The sequence below is a fragment of the Vanessa tameamea genome, chromosome 2 (genome assembly GCF_037043105.1).
Source record: "Vanessa tameamea isolate UH-Manoa-2023 chromosome 2, ilVanTame1 primary haplotype, whole genome shotgun sequence".
Classification (NCBI taxonomy): Eukaryota; Metazoa; Arthropoda; class Insecta; order Lepidoptera; family Nymphalidae; genus Vanessa; species Vanessa tameamea.
The window spans coordinates 9,742,290-9,763,707 of record NC_087310.1 but is presented as its reverse complement, the minus strand read 5'-3'; the positions used below and the strand labels follow the sequence as shown (position 1 = coordinate 9,763,707).

At 35.5% G+C, this 21,418-nt stretch overlaps 1 protein-coding gene across 2 annotated transcripts in view; it reads left to right on the top strand.

The window, feature by feature from the left end:
• The window catches only part of LOC113394656 (solute carrier organic anion transporter family member 5A1), a 43,598-nt gene that overhangs the window by 17,220 nt on the left and 4,960 nt on the right, over positions 1–21,418 (top strand). For both annotated transcript variants that reach the window (XM_026632042.2, XM_026632041.2), the window contains 10 exons: positions 9,096–9,227; positions 14,366–14,527; positions 14,631–14,766; positions 14,844–15,060; positions 15,137–15,339; positions 16,621–16,762; positions 18,853–18,960; positions 19,131–19,364; positions 20,171–20,335; positions 21,032–21,233. In XM_026632042.2, coding sequence (XP_026487827.1) covers positions 9,157–9,227; positions 14,366–14,527; positions 14,631–14,766; positions 14,844–15,060; positions 15,137–15,339; positions 16,621–16,762; positions 18,853–18,960; positions 19,131–19,364; positions 20,171–20,335; positions 21,032–21,233 — 1,640 coding nt within the window. In that variant the 5' untranslated portion in view covers positions 9,096–9,156. The remainder of the gene's footprint in view (positions 1–9,095; positions 9,228–14,365; positions 14,528–14,630; positions 14,767–14,843; positions 15,061–15,136; positions 15,340–16,620; positions 16,763–18,852; positions 18,961–19,130; positions 19,365–20,170; positions 20,336–21,031; positions 21,234–21,418) is intronic.

The following is a 21,418-nucleotide window of genomic DNA, read 5'->3' as shown; positions in this document are numbered from 1 at the left end:
AATTCATCGTATTCGTTATTGACGTATGTTATGAGGAAAACAAATATCAATATACCTAACTTTATTTGGTACCCACCGATGGTAAATGGTCCAATAATTTCAAGACATATGATATTATACTTATTATTATATAAAACAGTATATTTTTTTACTGTATTACTTTTTTCTTCTATATGACTAACAGAAAACGAATTACGATCACAAAAGTTACAAAAAAGTCTCCTTTATTAGTACAGATATGGCTACGGATGAATCTATTACTTGGTGGTAGGGGATTGCGCAAGCTCGTCTGACTAGCCACCACTCATCAGATATTCTTTCCGTCAAACATCAATACATTGTTTTGCTGTGTTCATTATATCTTTATTCCCAAGCTGTTGGCGCATTGGCGATATTCGGATTGGTTGATATTTACCACAATGCCAATGTCTATTGATTGTAATGAACAATTATCATTAGGCGGCTGTCATTGGCAAGTCTACCTTCTAATATTCAAATTATTAAAAAATAAAAGATCCTATCGTCTTTTAATTTTACTAATATGATAATACGCCAATAAAAGATTCATTACTCGTTACATTTACGGCGCGTACTTATATAACCTTACTTAAGTTCATTCCTACGAATCTTCGGTGATAATTTCAAATACCTAATATTATTTAATTTAATAATATTATACTTTGTATATAATTTTAATAAAGACACAATCTTCTGATTTTATATAGGCTAATGATCGTAAATATAGCATATCCGTATATTTGAATATGTATAATTGTTTATATTAACACTTGGTACGTCACATGAAAATGTACTCTTTGTCTGATAGAATAGTATGTCGACCTTATTCGTCAATACACAAGTCACATTTCACGAACGAGCTGTAGATATCTACAATGAACAAATGGAAACATTAAGAACACGTAGCTGTGATAGTGATGCAACACGAAATAGATCTTTGTTTTATTATAAAACAAGCAAGCAAGAACGTCGTTAGGGAAGTAATCATAGTTTCATAGTAGGAATATGATGGATGTCTCGTATAATATTATCTTTCCCTCAACATTATATCGTATGTGACTTTATAAAATGAAAGATTTTTAATTCGTCGTGATATCAATACCCGTAGATTTTAAGTATCATAAATACTACATCTTCCGAGATTAAAACAAAAAAACTAACAGTATTATTTATGTTTATATATTATATGTCTTCTGTACGTGTGTATGTCACTGAACTTCACTTTAGATAAATTTATTTGTGTGTGTTGAGTGAAAAAACTTATTTCACCCGTTCAGATGCGGGTTACCTAAATACTTAAAGATAAACAGTCGGTAGTTAGCAAAATTGTTTTCGATGTCAGTTCCTTTTTGTGAACCAAAAACCATTCATCACTAAAGATTAATGGACTTGTTTCAATCAATATAATCCAAGCACAACTTTCATTAAAAACCCCAACCGACTGACGCAATGCGTCTTTGAAAATAATGGCCTAATTCTGGAAATTCTTTACATAACAACATTATATCATAAAGGAGCTTAAAATTAATATCATAATAGATTTCTTTCATTCTTGGCGAATGAATGAAAGAATGATATAATCACTCACAATTATATGTGAAATTAAATTCAAATACACATAATATAATGAATATGTATTGGCGATGATACACATGTGCACATAGAGCCGTTGTCTATCAAAATATACAAGCAATGTTATCCATGCTAAAATCTTTACCGTACCAATATATCTTCTTCATAATCCATAGTCTTAGCACAACTGAAACCTTTAGAATTAATATTTTAATTAATTGATTGGAACCGTAATGACTCGTCACGAAAAACCAGAATCGCTTTGAGTCGTCTAACCATGTAGAAGACCTTTTTTAAAGCGTGATACGTAAATAAAACAAACGAAAACTTGGACATATTTTAATTATTATATTCAAAGGGAAGTTTTGTTTGTCTTTTCCGGAGACCGATTCACGTATATATATATGGTTTATAGTTTAGAGTAAATAGTATGTTTATATGTGACATCTTTTGTGAGTTATAACTTATGTATGTATATATTATCTCAATGTAGGGGCTGAGCTGGGTTGAACGCTTTCTGAAGCTTTTTATGTCATATTTGTTGATCTTAAACTTCAAAATAATTCGAAATCACGGTAACTTAGTCTATTTCCTTAATGTTTAACAATAACTTACATCGCTAGTGCGCCACCAATACGGAATACAAAAATTCTAAGTATTGTGGCAGTACAGTATATGACCTAGGTATAAGCTAACACCAAGTAAAAATAAATTTAATTTGTTACACAGCAAAATTATTTTGAAAAATAAAAATATTCCTTATAAATGTTTTAGGTTATTCACGCATGAAACAAGGCGTGGGTCTTACGATAATCTATATTAACACAGTACAAGCATTAAACCAGCTTGACATTTAGCCAGCCTTGATATTGACTATTTTATAATATGTCTTTTTATCATTATATAAAAACGTATAATTGCATAACATAAATATATTAGAGATCAATATTTACTGTATGTACAAAATCATGACGAGTAGGCAATGTTTCCTAAACACGTTCGGTATTTTTTCATATTAGTCTGAACATTCAGGTTGTAACCTATTCGTGCTGTGTAGATATTGAGTATGGAAAAGAAAACGTCAAAATTGTACCGTATAGGAATAATTTGGCCGCCGCGATGGTCGTCGGATGAGTCATTTTCCTCTCGAAACCGGTCTCCGTCTCGCTGTCGATAAGTTTCGTTCGTCCGCCTGCATTGCCACAGGACCGCATACGTAGCCTTAAAACACTCGAGGCAGTTCTATCGACATTTTAGACAAATTACCTTAGCAACGACAGCGAATAGGCGTTCTTATATTGATTTAGTAATATTCATATTAATTATAAAATGTAATTCAATCGCTTAAATAAATTGGTATGTGTAAACAATATTAAAAACTTGAATATTTGTGTTATGCCTTGCATTAAACGAGAAGCAGCTGCGGTCTCTCAACCGACGTTTGGTCTGAAGGACTTATTTAAAGTATGTATTAAATTTGAAGAAATGCTTCTTTAAGTTTATGTAAGGAGCTATAGAAGAATTATTGTATTAAAATAAAAGAAGCAAGAAAGATTAAATTGTTAAACAAGTGGTGTTGCTATAAATAGTATCATTGTTATACTTCAAAACAAGCGTCCTGTGCGAGAGTCGACGATCACATTACTAATATTTTTTCTCATTAAAGTACTACGAAGGTATATTAAAACGTAAACTTTATTTTTGCAAAAATTTGGAGAAAAAGAAGCTTGAAATTAACGAAATCAAAGAGTATGTATGTTTATTTATATGTCTGTGTATTTTACACTGGTACTATTTTTTAGGGCCATAAAAAATCTGTTATGGATTAACATACATACATAAATCCATTTATTACGGAGATATCCAATCTCAAAGTAACCTTCATATAACTCGAAGCCTCAGAGGTTTGAGCTATTGTATCGACTGTGACACGTAATATAGCCACAATAATAACCTTGGACACACACCCGCTTTTACATAAAACCACCCAATATTGACTACTTAGTAGACAAAAGGTCGTCGAGAGATTTACTAACATGCGTATATTTTGATTTGAATTTTCACTGTCCGTGCCTCGAAAGTAATTTAATAAACGAATAAAATAATAAATAAATAAATTCACATTTCATGTATCGTCACTACAAAATATCGAAGTTTAATATGTCTAAGATTCCTTGTAGTAAGTTACTTTTAAAAATCTATCTTGATATTTGTCGTCAACTATGCAAGCTGCTCTTCTCTATTTTCGTCTATTTGAAATTTTTGGCATTCGTTCTACTCCGCAAAGTTATTACATAACAGTGCAGGTAAAATTTTGTGTCAATTCGTTATTTGGCCAAGTCCAGCGTAATTAGTATATTTTGTTAACTAATACAGGTGGTAGGGATTTCTTTAGCTTCAGCTGGGCAATGGGTTTCTATGATAAAAAAAAAGTTGGAGGCGTATTCTATATATTTCTATGTTTCGGTTTTAAGGGTGAGCCAGTACTATTTAATTATAAGCAAAACATCTTAGACCCGAGATTACCGTCCGACCGTTACGTCGCATTGACATTGTAAGGATGACCGGCAACATCAATGTCTATGGAGTGTGATCATCTGGTCACTTTCATCGACCTAAATTAAATTTATTAAAAATATATTTGAATAGATGTACAGATTATTTATCAGTACAGTAATCAGATCATTTCTATTTATATGTTACGTTTCGCTGTCGTTTCTAATCGTTGTATGAGTCACCGTCAACTGACACAACTTGGTATTACATTAAAAGCAGCTCTACGAATAGCTTATGCTGATCGCACCATTAGATCCCGTTATCGCGTCTTCAACTTTTCCTGATCACACGACACACTAAACTTAAACTTTACGTCGGCAGCTAAAAAAAAGTGTGATAAACGATACCCATTCTATACTGCCGATCTCACATAGCAAACATTTATCTATTTTCTATGTGAATTCCTTAACTCGAATAATATAGATAAATATTATTCCGTGTTTAGCCCAAGTAAGTGCGCATATTCAGGTGCGTTATATTACTGTATCTGTCCATCCGACTCAAGCGTTGAGGAAACAGTCAAAGGACTTTGGGATTTTGTTAGTCGGGTAAGTTCGTAATTTCAGTCTGCTACTCAGGATTTCTTAATAAAGGAACCCAGGAACAGGTACCAGGCGGCTGTTAAAGTAGCCACCATACCACTAAAGTACTTTAAAGTAATGTTTACTGAAATTTAAAGTATGACCTAAGGTAATATTAATGTCTTATGATATTGCGCTATCGTCATAATAATAAATACTATCATTGTTACATTAACGCGAACCGGTATGTTTACTCCACAGTATGAAAAATATAAGTGACTCTCACGTTAACCGTGAGATATAAGGCTATTGTTTTTTATGATTCCGTTATTCGCACGAGATCAACCGACGCTCTAATTACGTGTTTAAAAAAAAAAACAATACTCACATTCTTAGAATTTAAAAAATATACTTAACCTATATCTCAGTCTTCAGACTTCTTGACCTATTGGAGTAGTTCATGAGACAGGGGAAAAGGTGACTTGTCGGTATAAAAAAGTTCAAGTCCTTGACATATATTAGTGTGCTGTAAATTAATCAATATTTTAAAAATCTTTAATTCTCTTACGTTTATTTCATATAAAGATTATAATCTGTCCTAGATTATATGTATAAAACTCCACAGTCACGACTAACTATAACAAGTATGTTTTTCTCTATACCAAAACCGAATTTTACGGAATCTGACTCCTTTAAAGCGTGACTAAGAAGTGAGTAGTTTACGATAAAAAAGTACCCATGTGTGCATAAACGCAGATTCCTACTACTTACTAATTGTTATGTAAACAGCGATAACGTTACAACAATTAAACTTCTCAACGGCAAAGAACTATAAACAACTTTTTTTTATGATTATTTATATTTTACGCTAAAAGTGTCTTACCCAAATGCAAAATAAGAAACAATAATATCTGATATATAAAATTGAATATACCATAATTGATACTTAAAATGACAAAAAGCAATATGGTAAAGTTATGTAATGCCTATAGGACAAATATATTTAGATCTTCGCTGGAGGGCTGCAACCGCTTATGACGACGGAAATCTTGTCATTTATAGTCTTTGAACCCCCGGTGTGACCAGTATAATATACAAAGCAAACGGCCGGTATGAAAATATTTATTTCTAAATTATTTTACCGAAAATAAACTACATGTGTGTTTAAAAAAGAAATGTCAGTCCATTTTGTACGCATTCTTTTAAAATAAACTAAGGGAAGTTATAAATTAGAGACGGCAGGATTCCATAGTCTATAGGTTACATGAAATAGTTATTTGTGTGATAGCATATTTGAAACTGTTGGAAACAACTTTGATTTCACAGCCTTTCGGTTTTATTCTGAGTAAATATCGGAATAAATGTACGCAAAAAATATTTTAAATCCTATTTAGGTATATAACTACAATCTTAGATATATGATATGTATGGAAAGGCGACATCGATATATTTTAATTACTAACAATATTTTCCAAAAAATGTTTAACGAAACTTTCGTCTAAAGAAGTTGTATATTTCTTTAAAAAATATAGTAATGGATTTGACTAAACGGACAGATGGATGGCGGATTAAAAAGAATTGCGACTTGCGAGCGTGACGACAACCATCGACGTCTATTAATAAATCTGAAAACATATGCCCAATTTGCGTTTCATTGTGCGATCAAATTCGATTCAGTCAGTCGATAATCAAATTCACTCTGACTAGTTCCACTTTCTAATTTTGTAGAGTTATACTTTGTTTCTGAAATGAGATATCATACTAATATTATGATGGGGTAAGTTTTGATTATTTGTTTTTTCCGGTTTCATGCACCATATCCCTTTTTTTTTTTTTATTGACGTAAGGTAAATCTTCATAGATACCCGACTCCTGGGGAGGATGTCGGATTATGTGAGATTTGTACTCACTAAAAACCCCTGCGATGGCCGCCATCAGCACGGAAACGGAGAGGCTGCGGGATCGCTTTCGCAGCACGTCCGCTGCCCCTCCCGTGCGTTGCTCCGCTCGTGGCTGGCGGAGCACGACTCAGGAAGGCGAAGAATGGTCTCGCCCTTCCCGCAGCCCTCTCTGGGACGTACACTGGCAGTCCGGGGCCATAACCGGACTGCCGTCCACCTCTCGGCCGTATGAAACGGATGCATGAGACCGCCATCTCACGCAACCACGGCCGGACGGAATGCATTTATTCCGCCCCGGCAATGGGGCTTGGAGGCCGAGAGGACGACCCGTGGGTCGTCTCTGCCGGGCGGGATCAGCCCTCTGGCGAGCCCGCTCCGCAATCTCCTTCTGGACAATGACGGTCTCACAGAAGGAGACTACGGCCTCCCACGCCGATTCCCTGCGTAGCATCGCCGACACGACTGCCCGCAGGGAGAGATTTCGCCCGATTTCCTGGACCAAGACCTGCCTCTCCACGGTCCACGCGGGACACGCCTCCAGCGTATGCTGAGCAGTGTCTTGGTCCGCCCCGCAGTGGTGACAAACCGCCGTCGCATCGCGTCCGATCTTACAGAAGTACTCTCCAAAGCAACCGTGACCGGTCAGCATCTGTATAAGTCGGAAGGTGACTCGTTGCTTCCTACGCATCCAGGCCTCGAAGGCCGGCAGGATCGCCCTCACGATGCGTTTATGCGCGTACCGATCTTCACGGAGACGAGCACACCATGTCGTGAGAGCCCTTCGCTGCTCCTGCCGCCTGAGCGCTCCGAAAGCACTGGCAGGGTAGCACGCACTTCCGCCACTTTGACGAAGGGCGCGAGTCCGGTCGTAGACCCTCGCATCCCTCTCCGCCAGGATGTCCAACGGCGGAAAGCTCGCCAGAAGGGTTGCCGCCTCGAAAGATATTGTGCGATATCCCCGCACCATGCGGATTGCCACTCTCCGCTGCAGACTCAGGATCTTAGTCTTGCAGCGACGGGCGCACGTCAGTCGGTGTGACCAAACGGGCGCACCGTAGAGGGCCATCGATCGCACGACACCAGCATAGAGGCGGCGAATCTCCTCCCTCGGTCATACGCGAGATTCCATCCCCCAGTGGTGAACCCCGCAGTGCACTTCCCTCCGGGTCCTCGCACCGTCCTGGCCCACGTACACAATATAACTGTCGCGCAAGTCGCTCCCGACGATCGCCTGCAGGTAGGGAGGCACACGGTAATACACGAGGGCCTCCCTGATGGCGTCCCAGGGCAACGCGTTTAAGGCAATGACAATATCCAGGCTTATCGCCAACGCCACGCCATCCTGTGCCACCGCCTGCTCCGTCAGGAACCGGACGCACATGATCGCGTCAACGGTCGAACGGCCCTGACGGAAGCCGAACTGACTTTCGAACAGGTCGGGACCGACGCTCGACAGATGCCCGCTGAGACGAGAAGCGACAATCCGCTCGAAGAGCTTGGCAGCCTCGTCTAGCAGGCATATGGGACGGTACGCAGAGGGAGAGTCGGCGTCTCTGCCGTCTTTCTTCAAGAGGAGCAAACTTGCCTCCTTCCAGGCCGTGGGGAACTTGACATTACGGAGACAGCTGTCGAACAGCCGCCTCAGCCTGTCTCCCAGGTAAGCCGAAGCCAACACCCACGCCCGTCCCGGAATCCCGTCGGGACCGGGCGCTGTGTTCCGGGCACTCGAGCGACCAAGTGCTCGGTCAAACTCCTGCTCTGTAACCCTCAACTCGTCGGTCTAAGCGACCGGCGGTAGCGAAGGATACAGGGAACTTGACCAGATCACCGGGAAGAGCGAATCTATCACTCTCTTTAGTAGTTCCGGATCTAGGGTTTCCGTCAACGGGGGCATCCATGGGCGCAACTTGCCCAGCACTATACGGTACGGGCGCCCCCACGGATCCCTGTCGAGTCCCTCGAGGAGCTCGTCCCAGCACCGAGCGCTGGCGTCCGAGATTGCATCTCACAACGCCTACTTGGCTGCCTGGAACGCCCTGTAGGCTTCGTCTTTCTCCTCTGGAGTTGCTCGCCTTCTCCTCCGGCTTCTGCTGAACTGGCGGTGGACGCGCAAGCATGCGGTTCACCACCAATGCATTTTTTTTAAATCTTTATTTGAAAAAGGCTTTAGTCGCTGAGCGACTATGTCAGCCCCATCGTTCTAATTTACAAATCACTAACTTCTTACCTTAATTAATTTGATTATCATAGAGTACACACTAATGGCCAAAGGCATTTTTTACTTCCATCACATTTATATTTACACTTTGTAATTCGATCCAGTAATTTTAGAAATATCAATAAACGCAGGCGAATGGTTTGATTATATCTCATAAGCTAGACAATAGCACGGAAAAATCCTTATTATATCCGTATTATGTCGAGACGAGCAGATAAAAGAAATATTTTTTTTGATTTATTTGATACGATAGCTTTTATCTTTGAAATGACTGATAATAGTTCATTAACATGAATTCTATCTACTCAGGTGGATAAGTATCACGGTGACTGGTATGGGCGTGCGGTGAGACTCGCAGTGCTCCAAGAAAATGACAGAGGGCGAAAAACAGCAGAGCGCGGGCGGAGCGAACGCCGCACCGCAACACAGAAAAGGGCACAGGTAAATTATACATTTATACAATTTGCTGAATTTTTAGTATCCATTTTATATGTATACATATTATATTACGATTAAAACAAGGCTATTTTTGTATAATTTTTTCCCGACGACGGACGTTTCGACTGTTCCGTTATGAGCCATTAGAAAAGTAATGTATGACCACGGATAAAACACGAATCTAACGTATAAAATGATTTTATTTCAACTTTACATTATAGTTTTAGCTTTTACAGCTATTACAGATTACAAAGTAATGTACCTGTACGTTAAAAAGTAATCAATAGACAAAGTATTAATGTTTTTTTTTTCTATCTTAATGGTTTGACGGTCGTTTGATCGTATATGATAGATTATTAAACATTTAATTTTGTTTTAATGGTCATAAGTTTATGTATAAAAAAATTATATGACCGCAAAATAATGTTTTTTTTCCCTTCAATTATAAAATAGTAGTTTATTTCAAAAGTGATATTTAAATAATTAAAAATATATATTTCGAATAAGAACATACATGTACCATAGTGTTAAAATTAACGATTTTCATGCAACAATAACAATACAACAAGTCTACAAAATTGTATGGAGACTGTTTGATTAGTTAATGCGCAAAAGCGTAACAAACCTGCTTAAACATTTATATATTTATGGGTAGGTTATGTATAACCTAAGTTATATATTGTAAGCGGTAAAAGTAACTGAACCTTCTTACTAATTTTTGTAAGAGTCCATATTTCGAACCCTAAGATGATTTTAAAAAGTCTGAAGAAAATAAAACAGCCATAAATTTGCTGATACATATTTCTGAATGAACACGATTTTATTAGAACCATAGTTCATAAATTAAGTTACCTTTGTAGTTATTATCTCGTCCATAAATTTTATTTTTTAAAAGTGCAATGACCGCTTTTGTGTTGACATTGTACGTCTGAAAATACCCAATATTATCTTTAACATATAAGACTGAGAGAAAACTCTTGTAAAAATATTATTTTATAGTTTATATTGTGACTGATGAAAATTGAAAGGGCGAACACTTTCGTAATCCTTAAAATTTTTGAAACTTGTTATTTAATAATAATATATACTTATGTAGCCTTATAATCGTTGTTCAGTCGTTGTTTACTTGAACACAGATTCTTCTTCTGATATCATTGGTTGACATTCGAAAGAAGTAAACTTCATTCTTTAACTAATCTTAAATAAAATAGGCAAGCCGATGGTGTTTATGTATTATTAATAAATAATATAAACATTAAACGGCCGACAATAATCGTTTAACATCCGCATTTCAATTCTAGTTTCACAGATTTCCTAATAGTATTAAGTTATAGTTTCTTTTCCTTGCGTCATTGTTTGCATCGTGATACGATTCATACGTACAGACAATAGCGATTATATTATGTAAACATATCAGTTTAATTATTCTTCTATATTTTCAAAAGATCTAAGATTGCTTTGTACAGATGTTTGCGTGTTAATAACAATGTTTAATTAAATTATTGTATATGAATCTTACATATCGAATCTATTATTTGTAAATTATAAAGATATCAATGCTTCATTATAGGTAATTAAGTTATAGTCAATACATTTTAAGTTTAAACACACTAATTAGTACTGTTGGAAAAAAAATAACAGTATGTAGCGACAGCAATAACATTTATCAAGGGTGAAAATATATTACCTTTTGCTATAAAAAATACCACTTTAAATATATCGTTCGTTGCCCTTGATAACAGTGAATGTATTGTGACTTTAATACAAAAGTGTCACAGATAAAAAAAAACGACAAGCTCTATAATTTCTGAACTAAATGTCGACGCGTTGTACTCAATATACTTTATATTGAGTACATAACTTAAATACAACGTTTAAATTTAAATGATACGTGGACGAATAATTTGCAAGGCCGCTACTCAAGTGTACATTAAATTTATAGTATTTAAATAATTACTACAATATTCACTTAATCAAACATTCGACGATCTTTTTTATCGCACATATTAATGTCGAGTACAAAAAAAATTGTACGATAAAGTAAGTTTTCATATAAGTTTAGTCATATTGAAAAAATATAATATATTTTGATAATAAAACTAAAAAGATTGTCAATGTAACGATATTTTTTTGATTATTAAAGAAATAAGAAAATAAAGTAATTTCAGTAATTATAACTACTGTGATATCTTTGTATATTATACTAGTTGGTACCCGCAGCTTAACTCGCGTAATAGGGGTAGTTCATCAGGTGTTAGGCACAAAAAGCCCATGTCCGCCCTTGCTTAGAGTTCAAGCTAGCTTCGTGCCAAATTTCAATAAACTCGGCTCAGTAGTTTGGCCGTGAAAGAACAACAGACAGACAGAGCTACTCTCGCATTTAAAATATTAGTATAGACTCGTATAGACATATATTAAACGGTTTCGGACCTTTATTATAAGAATTCGGATACACGCACAGTTGGTTCAACAGCATTTTAATGAGCGCCTCGAGATCTTTAAAAAATTTACAATATAAATTTCATATAAAATGCTCCCTAGGCTGAACCTGAACGCATCAACTTATGTACACAGTTTTAATTAAACTAGTGGTCGTCCATCGGTCGAAATTCGAGCGTAATTTGTTAAATTTTATTTTATGTTCTATCATGTACTAGCTGAACCTACAGCTTTACCCGAATTTTATAATACTTTACCCATTAATAGCACGCAACACTCTTCGAATGGTGAATTAAAAAAGTAACTGATGTCCTTCATAGGAACCCAAAGTATTTCCACACAAAATTTCACCTGAATCGGTTCTGCTATTTTCCGCATTTATAATATTAGTATAAGTAGTAATATGTATCGTGTATAAATTGTAGTTACGTATGTTTATACCTCCAAGTAAACTTTAACAAAGCCAAATATCACACTCCTTGGTGCGCGCAATATGCTTTAAAAGGGGTAAAGGTTTCTTTTCACGTTTTGTACATAGGTAATCTAAACTCTTGATATTCGTACTCGTAGATATGCAAAATAAAATTTCCATTGATTATGTGCGTGTCTTTGCGATACAAATATTATAAAAAACAATAATACATAAGAAACTATTGTACACCTAATTGATCTAAAAATATAACTAACATAAAACTAGCTAAGAAACACACGAAGGCGAACGAGTTGATTGTAAGTTGAAGATTGAGAGGTGCAGCGCCTCATAGTGCGACTCTACGTTACGAAACGAAATTCTTGTCTCGTAATCATGTAGTTTAAGCTGTTCGTTGATAGTTAAGTAGAAGGACATATCTATTCTTCACAAATGTAACCTAGTATAATAAATTCAAATGTAACCTAGTAATAAATAAGTTTTAAACGTAGATGATGTAACATTCAGGAAATTAAAAATGTTAGATATGTATCTAATCAATGGTAATCGGTTGATAAATTTATAAATGAACCGCGAACCGCCCCGACTTCGCACAGATATTGAATGTTTTTACTGATTTATTTTCTTTAAAATATATGTAAATATATTGTTTCAATCAATCATAATTCCGCGTCAAACGTTCGTACCGCAGCAGGCGTCATCCCTTGCGCAATGTTTAACTATTTTTATGAACAGAGAATAGTATACATTACGAATAAAATGTGACTTCAATGAATAATACAGTCGTGTATTATTATTAAGACATGATTAGTTAAAGCAAAGCATTATTATTTTCATGTTTTTTTTACATATAAGTATGAATGTTTCAAGTATTATGCACTTTATATTTATCATACTGTTTAGTCTTAGCTGAATAAAATTCGGAGATCCACAACTCCCCCGTATAAAGTTTTAGTTAACCTATCTGGTATAGTTTCGCGAACTTACGCCACGAAAGTGCTCGTCGACAACGTTGTTGCAATTTTCGTTTATCAAATATACAGCATATAAACCAAATGTTTGTTTTGCATACTAAATATAAAAAAGATGTTATTGGATCATTTTCTCTACAATGATTATTATTGTTGATAAGCAAAATGCTATTAAGTTAGAAAGACGAACCAATAAACCTTATCAGAGCATATCGTGTATTAATAATATTCGTAAACTATAATACAATAAATTGATCAAAATTTGAACGTAAATTTTTGATTAATAAACATTGCTCACATCCGCTGATCTTGTTACAGATAACACTGACACGCTATTATCAGATATTGTTCAGTTTGCGACATCTGGCCCACATTCGCGTGTAATCGCTCTAACGTTATATCAAACAAAGCTTTGGGTTTAGTCATCTTGATACCATGTAACAGAGAAACACACAAAACACCCAAAAGGAAACTTTTTTAATATGTGTCACGAAATAGTTAGTCGCGTTAGTTTGGTGTTGTCCTGATCAGTGTACGTCATTGCGGTCATTTCATTTCAAAGTTTCACCTCGTTTAACATATTGAGGTTTAGACGTTGCGGTTTTCTTTCGTTTTTGTTATTCGTGCCGACAATATGTCGGATGTAACAGCTGAGAGTCGCTTACTGGTTGAAAGGTAGCGCTTTGTTTATTATTACACTAATACTGTCCGTGTAACGTCAATATCTTATTGATTTATTTTATCATGTTTTTGATTATACGGCGTTAATTTTTTTGTTACTCTGAATACACGTTAGTTCTCATCGCTGTTCTGTCTTTCTTTTATGTGTTCAGTTTTATCACCTGTTTACAATGTTCGTTAATATAAATAATAATTGTTTTTTTTTATGAAATAAAATTATCAGTAATAAATTCAGTAGGTAATATTATACCTATTATTATTATTATACGGTATTTATTGTTATTGAAATGAGTTACAATTTTGTGCAGTTTCCCTAAATTTTACTTGTAATTAAAACTTGAAAAGATTAGTATTGTTTTGGATATTCCCTATATATTTCTGAAAAGTGTATAAAAGAACACAAAAAGTTAACATAGGGCTTACGTACATAATATTTTGGAATAGCAATTTTAAAACATAAACTTCTGTCGAAGCAACTCTAATTAATAATACAAATACGAAGTGAGGAATTCGTAAAAACTACAAAAATGTCAACATTAATGTTTCCTTTTTAATTTCTATTAAGTATGGAGACATGTTTTAAACGACATTAGAAAATAAAAATGATTAATCTGTCTCAGGAGACAAGAGTCAATGTACGCGATGACGGGACTATACGCGGAGTCCGGATGCGCAGAGGCCGGCGACGCAGCGGGGCCGAGCGCGCCGCCGCACCCGGCGCACCCGCCCCGGGAATCCACCAAATGTCACAGCAGAAATCCCTCAGCTGGTATATGCGACAGGTAATAAAAAACCTGTAATTTAGGAGCTTTTTAATTAATTGTTTTATAAATGTGTTTGACAACTTCTGAAATGGGAATTCTATTGTTTACTATTTATTTTCAGAGATCGGGAACGCGAAAAAGAAAAGGAGAAACCGCACCAATTGTTTCCAGAAATATTAGACATTCCTCATGACATAAGAGACTGCGGAATCCTGTCGTGGAGACCGCTTTTTATTCAGAAGTTTTCTAGTATTAAAGTAAGGCTAAAACTATTTCAGTAACTCTGCTTTCGCTCGAACACGCCGCTCAGACTAAACGTTTACTATTTTTTCAGGTGTTCGTGTTTTTCCTTTCGTTCCTGGTGACGCTGCAGCAAGCACTAAGTTCGGGTTATATTAATTCTGTGATCACAACAATCGAAAAACGCTTTGAAATACCATCCAGCCTCTCGGGGCTCATAGCGAGCAGCTACGAGATCGGCAACGTCATCACTGTCATCTTCGTCTCCTATCTCGGTAGTAGGAGACATATTCCAGTCTGGATAGCAGTCGGTAAGGATTGTTACGATTTTTTAGATCAAAACTTTATTATATACTAAGAGGATGTTTATGTAATTTAACGTTTTAGGTGCCGTTATAATGGGTATCGGCTCTTTGGTGTTTGTAGTGCCGCATTTTATTGCGGAAGCGAATAGCGAAATGATGGCTAACAATAAATCCGATGATAACATCTGTCGGCTACCCCGGGCTCTGGAACAAGACATGGGCGGCCTTGGGAGGCTCTCGCAGGGCCTTCCGCCCAGCAACCTGAGGCCGGACAATTGTATCAAAGTACGTGCAACTACATATCTTATGCTTAATGTACAACTCCTATGTACAGTAAAAACTTGTCCATGTAATTCCTATTAAACAGTATTCACATATAAACTGACTACGTTTGAAAAGATTGAATTTATAATGAATCAAGAATCGATATAAATGACAGTCATCTAGGACAAAAAGAATCAATTTAATAGGATTGCATAATTCATTCAGTTACCATTACCTATACAAGCGAATTTGTCTGACAGATACGTGATTCATCACTTACGTAAATTATTGTTTCCGAATTTATAACACAGTCTATTTTAATATTACTTATCTAGCCATAGAGCATGAAGTTATAATAATATACAATAGCTATACGAACCAATTTAAGCAAATTGTTACAATTTATAGATTTCTGTCACGATTTTATCGAATCCCTCTAAAATGACTCGTTCAAATGGAACAGCAATTAATAGTTTAATACATTAAAATTAATTGGTAAAAGTTTAAATTGAAATGTTTACGAAGATTAAAAACAGTGTAGGATTTATCGTTAATCAATAAATTATAGTTATTTAAACTTTGAAGTCAGAATTATGTTATAGAGAGCAATAGCTCCTCTTAGTTGGGGTAAAGGTTTGGAGTTCACGCTGTTGCAGTGCGGGTTAGGGATATTGATTGTTCCATATCGAACACATGCAGACTTCCTCAGTACATTATCCTCCACCGCCAGCGCGAGATTAATTGTAAACTCAAATTAGCTCGCTGGAAAAGCTTGGAGAGTTATATTACTGTGGCTCTGTCTGAGTAAAGTAGAATCCCTCCATCTAATCTCGTTGTCGAAAGAACTAAGGGTATTTTCATTATATGAGTCCATCAATTGTATGCATAAACCCCTCATCCACCCGTATGGTGTCAAGGAACCAACTAACTGGCAGTGAGGCTAGCCGTATAATTCCAACTAATCGTCAAATTTTACAGAGCCGACGAATCCCTATGATAAATAATGAGTATTTAAAGTACATTTTAGTGATTCCATTTTAAATACCTTCCACATAAATCACTTTAGGGATTATATATTATGCAGTAGTGGCAGTCTACAAAGAAATAACAATTGTCCACTGCTGAACAAAAGCCTCCTCTCGAATAATGCAGATTTCCAAAAGTTATTTTCCTTCACCACCGAGCACAAAATGAATTATAGACACAAAAGGAAAAGAAAACTCAGCGTTACTTGCCAGAGTTTGAGATTTTTTCCAGTAATTTCGGACGTGATTATTTGTATAATCTGCTAATTGTCCACAGAGTTCGCCGAGTACGTTTATGCCCGTTATGGTGTTCGTGGTCGCACAACTGCTGCTGGGATGCGGGGGATCTCCTCTTCTGACACTCGGCACTACTTACGTGGACGATCACGTTCGACCTGAATCGTCTAGCATGTATATTGGTGAGTTATTTAGATAAACAGTTATTGTATCAAAAGAGAAAGCTACTTAAATTACTTCAAACATTTCTTCGAAATAAACTAATACAGTTAGCGTTAATATGTTTGATTAATAGTCCTATAATGAAAGATTTTTTGCTCGTCTAATTTATCTAATATTATTGATGCAAAAATTAATTAGTAATATAACTGTTATTTCCGATGACCAAAGTTTTCTTCTTGTAGAGCTCCATATGTATGACAAACAGTATATACTGTCTATCGTTGTTTTCTATCTCAATATGAAAGTTCTAAATAGCTGGATAGCTTGTGTAAACGCCACACGTCCTCCATCGACCTTTTTGCTATTACACGTCTTATTGTGACGACCAAATGGCGCGTTGCTCGTAACCGCACTCATAAACCAAACTGTGCAGACACGGCACAGTTCAATGAACTATTCAACATAGACTTGAATATGTACTAGTCTGAACCCCGCACATATTCATATCTACTTACGGTTGATCTTCTCGTTGGCAAAAAAAAAAAACGAAAAAGAACTTCACATTTATTTTAAGGTAATACTACAATTACTTTTATTAATATAACGTTATAAATAATTCATTTAAAATGACTTTCAATCTTTATGTTGCTTGAATTGTGTTATTAGTGAAATGTTATGGCTAAACCGCTATGCATGCAAAAGTCAACATATTCAGCCTATAAAGTAATTCAATATGAAAGTTGGTTTGCCAATAGCGAAATAATAGTTTATCATTATCGCATGCTCAAAGAAGGTAAATTTGAAACAGTTGGCAGAGGCACGCTTACCTCGATAGCTAACCCTAACGTGATACTACGCCCTTGACCCGTCCATAGCCGACCTGCCACTCATACCAAACAATTTAATCAAAATAAAACTTCCGTGTTTGATAGACACCATTTTCGCATTGCCATTGAGAATGGTTATCTTTCTGATGAATTATTCATTTTAAGCTGTCGTGTTATTTCATTTAAATATGAACACAACCTGTTTAAAGAAATATACTTCCATAAAAAAAAACTTCTTTCAAATAATGAAAAGCTATTTATTCTTCCAGATATTTAGGACTATGAGATTACTACCAATATGTTTCTAATATATAAATATATTTTATGAATTTTCTGTACCAGTGAAATATCGAAAAAAGGTTAATCTTTGATAAAGCTCCTTTTCTCCGACGTAACATTTTCCGCAGGTACAGCAAGTCAGACTTCAAGGGTCTCTCGTAGCGCTTTGCTCATTTTCTCGATATTATACTTATATTTATATATTACATATTTATTTTTAAAATAGTGGTGATATTTTGACATAATGAATTCGAAATGTCTGCTATCTCTCTCTTTCCGTGTGAATAGACAAAGACAAAACAATTCAGAAATTTATGCCTCTGTTTGTCAATATATCATTTTCAAATTTTAAATAATAATAATACTTAGAAGTCGAATTTCGACCATTAGGCTTATACTCGTATGAATAAAATAGATAAATAAGGTGCATCCGATATAAACGTGAGTTCATATTACGGTATCGTAAGTTATAAGTAACCGCGAAATCCGTACCATTTGCACCATTTGCGGACCGCAGATCTAGAGTGACCTACTTTTGGTCCGCAATATCGGTAGACGAGTTACTATTACCGCACGCAGCCTTTTACTTGTCGACGCCTTTGATCGGATACGTTAGATTAGCATTAATATATTTGCGACTACGAAACTACTTTTGAAGATTTAAAATTTTAATAGCTGGCTTAAATGATGTCATCAAAAGTATTACTCAACGTCTTAACAAATTAGGTAATATCTTAGCGTATAAGAACATACTTTCGCTAAAAAAACAAATTTAAATTAGATATATGGTCATTTCATATTAACAGTATAGTTTACATTTATAAGTTAGGTGGACTAGCAAATAGGCCACCCAATGCTAAGTGATCACTATCAACCATAGACAATAGCGTTGTAGAAAATTAAGACAATTTATTGCGTCACCAATCCACCAACCTATGGAACTTAGAAGAACGATAGACTAAAGTGTATTTAATAGTTTATTAAATGTAGTTGTATTTTTGCAGGATGTATGTACAGCATGGCTGCTTTCGGTCCAGTTCTTGGATTTCTACTCGGTGCATATTTGCTCTCATTCCATATGGATTCCTTCTCTGGTGCTATTATATCTATAGGTGAGTGTAGTGCGGATCGTCTAATATAATTAATATCAAACGACTTTTCACTGTTCAGGTTCTTATGGCGTTGAAGTCGATGAATATGACAATACATTATATTGATATTTATATTATATTTAAGTCGAACGAAAAGGTTGTTATGTATCATGGTACTATGTATGTTTTAGATCCAGGCGACCATCGGTGGGTCGGAATGTGGTGGGGTGGATTCTTGCTATGCGGCCTCCTCCTAATTCTCGTCGCAATACCGTTTTTCTCATTCCCTAAAGTGTTGGTACGTGAAAAAGAAAAAATTAGACTAGTTGAAAAAGCAGCCGCAGCTAGCGGTTCTTCGACTGTGAAAACGCCACCCAAACCACAGACCGATATAAAGGATACTGGATACGGAAAAGATATTAAAGGTTAGTTAATTATATCATTTACGTTATGTACTTCAATACCTTTACGATCGTTTGTTCTGACTTTGAAATTACTGAGTCTAGAAATTTTATAAAATATGTGTTATTTTATAACGTAAGTATCTGCTAAGAAAATATTTTTATAAATTTCAACCAAATGAAATATGATATAATTTTGTATGAATTGTATACGTACGAAGACAGACGGACAGCTAGTTTTAATGTAATAAAGAAATATCCATAAAATAATAAGTAGATTCTTACTTTCAAACAACTAGTCAATTTACAAGATTCTTTAAACATTTAGCTACCAGTTCGGTATATAGTCTCCCTAAAAAGATCCCGCAAAGAAGTCAATTAATACCCGTTTATACGAATCATAAACTAATACATAACATTACACAACATTGCATAACAAATATTAATTTTTAAATGACGTATTGACTATTTCAGTCGAAGAAAGAGTAAAAAATAAACCTTAACTTATTAACATATTCCATGCGATTTGCTAATAGCTCTGCTATATTATGCACTACAAACAGTTCTTGATTATCAGGAATATATATCTTTATTTTTAACACAACACTGTTCCACTTAACTACATATATTCATTTTTTTTTTACATAAAGCTTCAGTAACAACTTCGCTAACATTAAAAATTCCGTTTTTTCCAGAATACACAATGACCATAGATTATGCACGATCTCGACCGATGAATGATATCTTGTCAATTCAATTTTGGAATATATTATACATGAGTATATTTTTATCTAATAATATCCCTTGTCTATAATGATTCCTAATTTCAGATATCCCCGTATCAATGTGGCGTCTCCTCAAGAACCCAGTTTACGTCGTTACATGTTTGGGTGCATGCATGGAGCTTATGATCGTGTCCGGTTTCGTCGTGTTCCTGCCAAAATACCTCGAAACACAATTCAGTCTCGGCAAAAGTCAAGCTAGTGTTTTTACAGGTTAGTTTTCGTGACAATTTTTTTAAATCCCTCTCAGCTAGGCAAACAGCCTAGACGGAAACTGAACTGACTCTTGATGATATGGTTAGTCTTCTACTTCACCCATAAATTCTGGCACTGCTATAGACATTTATACGCCGTTAATGTGCCGCCACCCATGGAATATGTTAGGATATCTCTTGTGCCTGTCAACTACACTGGCTCACTTAACCCTCAAACCGAGTATATAACGTATTTATGTCTAACATTAGAATGAGTGGTGGTACCCATAGATATAATCTAAAACACGTTATTTTAGTTATTTATCTACAAGAAAAATCCAATGATGTACGTGCTCCTGCTTGTATGAAATATATTATTTAAAATATATATTTCAGTAATATTTTATTAATTTGTAAATTTACCGTAACATGTAATATATGTCTATTTTTTAGTTAGCTTTAAGCTCTATAAGTTTTCTATACACAGCATTCATGTACTTGTATGTATGTGAGGGTGCTTTTTTATTCGCACGACTGTTTTTCTTGTAAAAGTGGTCTCCACGAAAAACCCTACGACTACGAGCAAACCTAATTGTAAAATTAACAAAAACTAGCCTAGGTCCATGTTTTTTTTTAATTACATTAAGAAACTTATTATCTTTTATAATATAGCTTAGCAAGCAAGACGATTTTTTATTATATGTTATATCACCAGGATCAATCGCCATTCCCGGAGCGTGTATAGGTATCTTCATGGGCGGATGTCTGCTCAAGCGGTTGGAGCTCCGGCCGAAGGGCGCGGTGCAGTTCGTCCTCATCTCGAACACCATCTGCTTGTCATGTTACGCGCTGCTGTTCTTCCTCGGCTGTGACAACATCAAAATGGCGGGAACAACCATACCGTACACTAATAATAGGTAGGGTTACCGAAATGTTTGGTTTCATAAAGACTTTCGAAGATGATTCTAATGAGTTTTATGTTTAATTATCAAATATTTCTGACATTTTTAGATATATATTCCAAAACGTTTCTCCTGTCGAATGTTTTGATAACAGATATGATGTTAACTATAAACCCATATAATTTCACTTGTGATAGCGA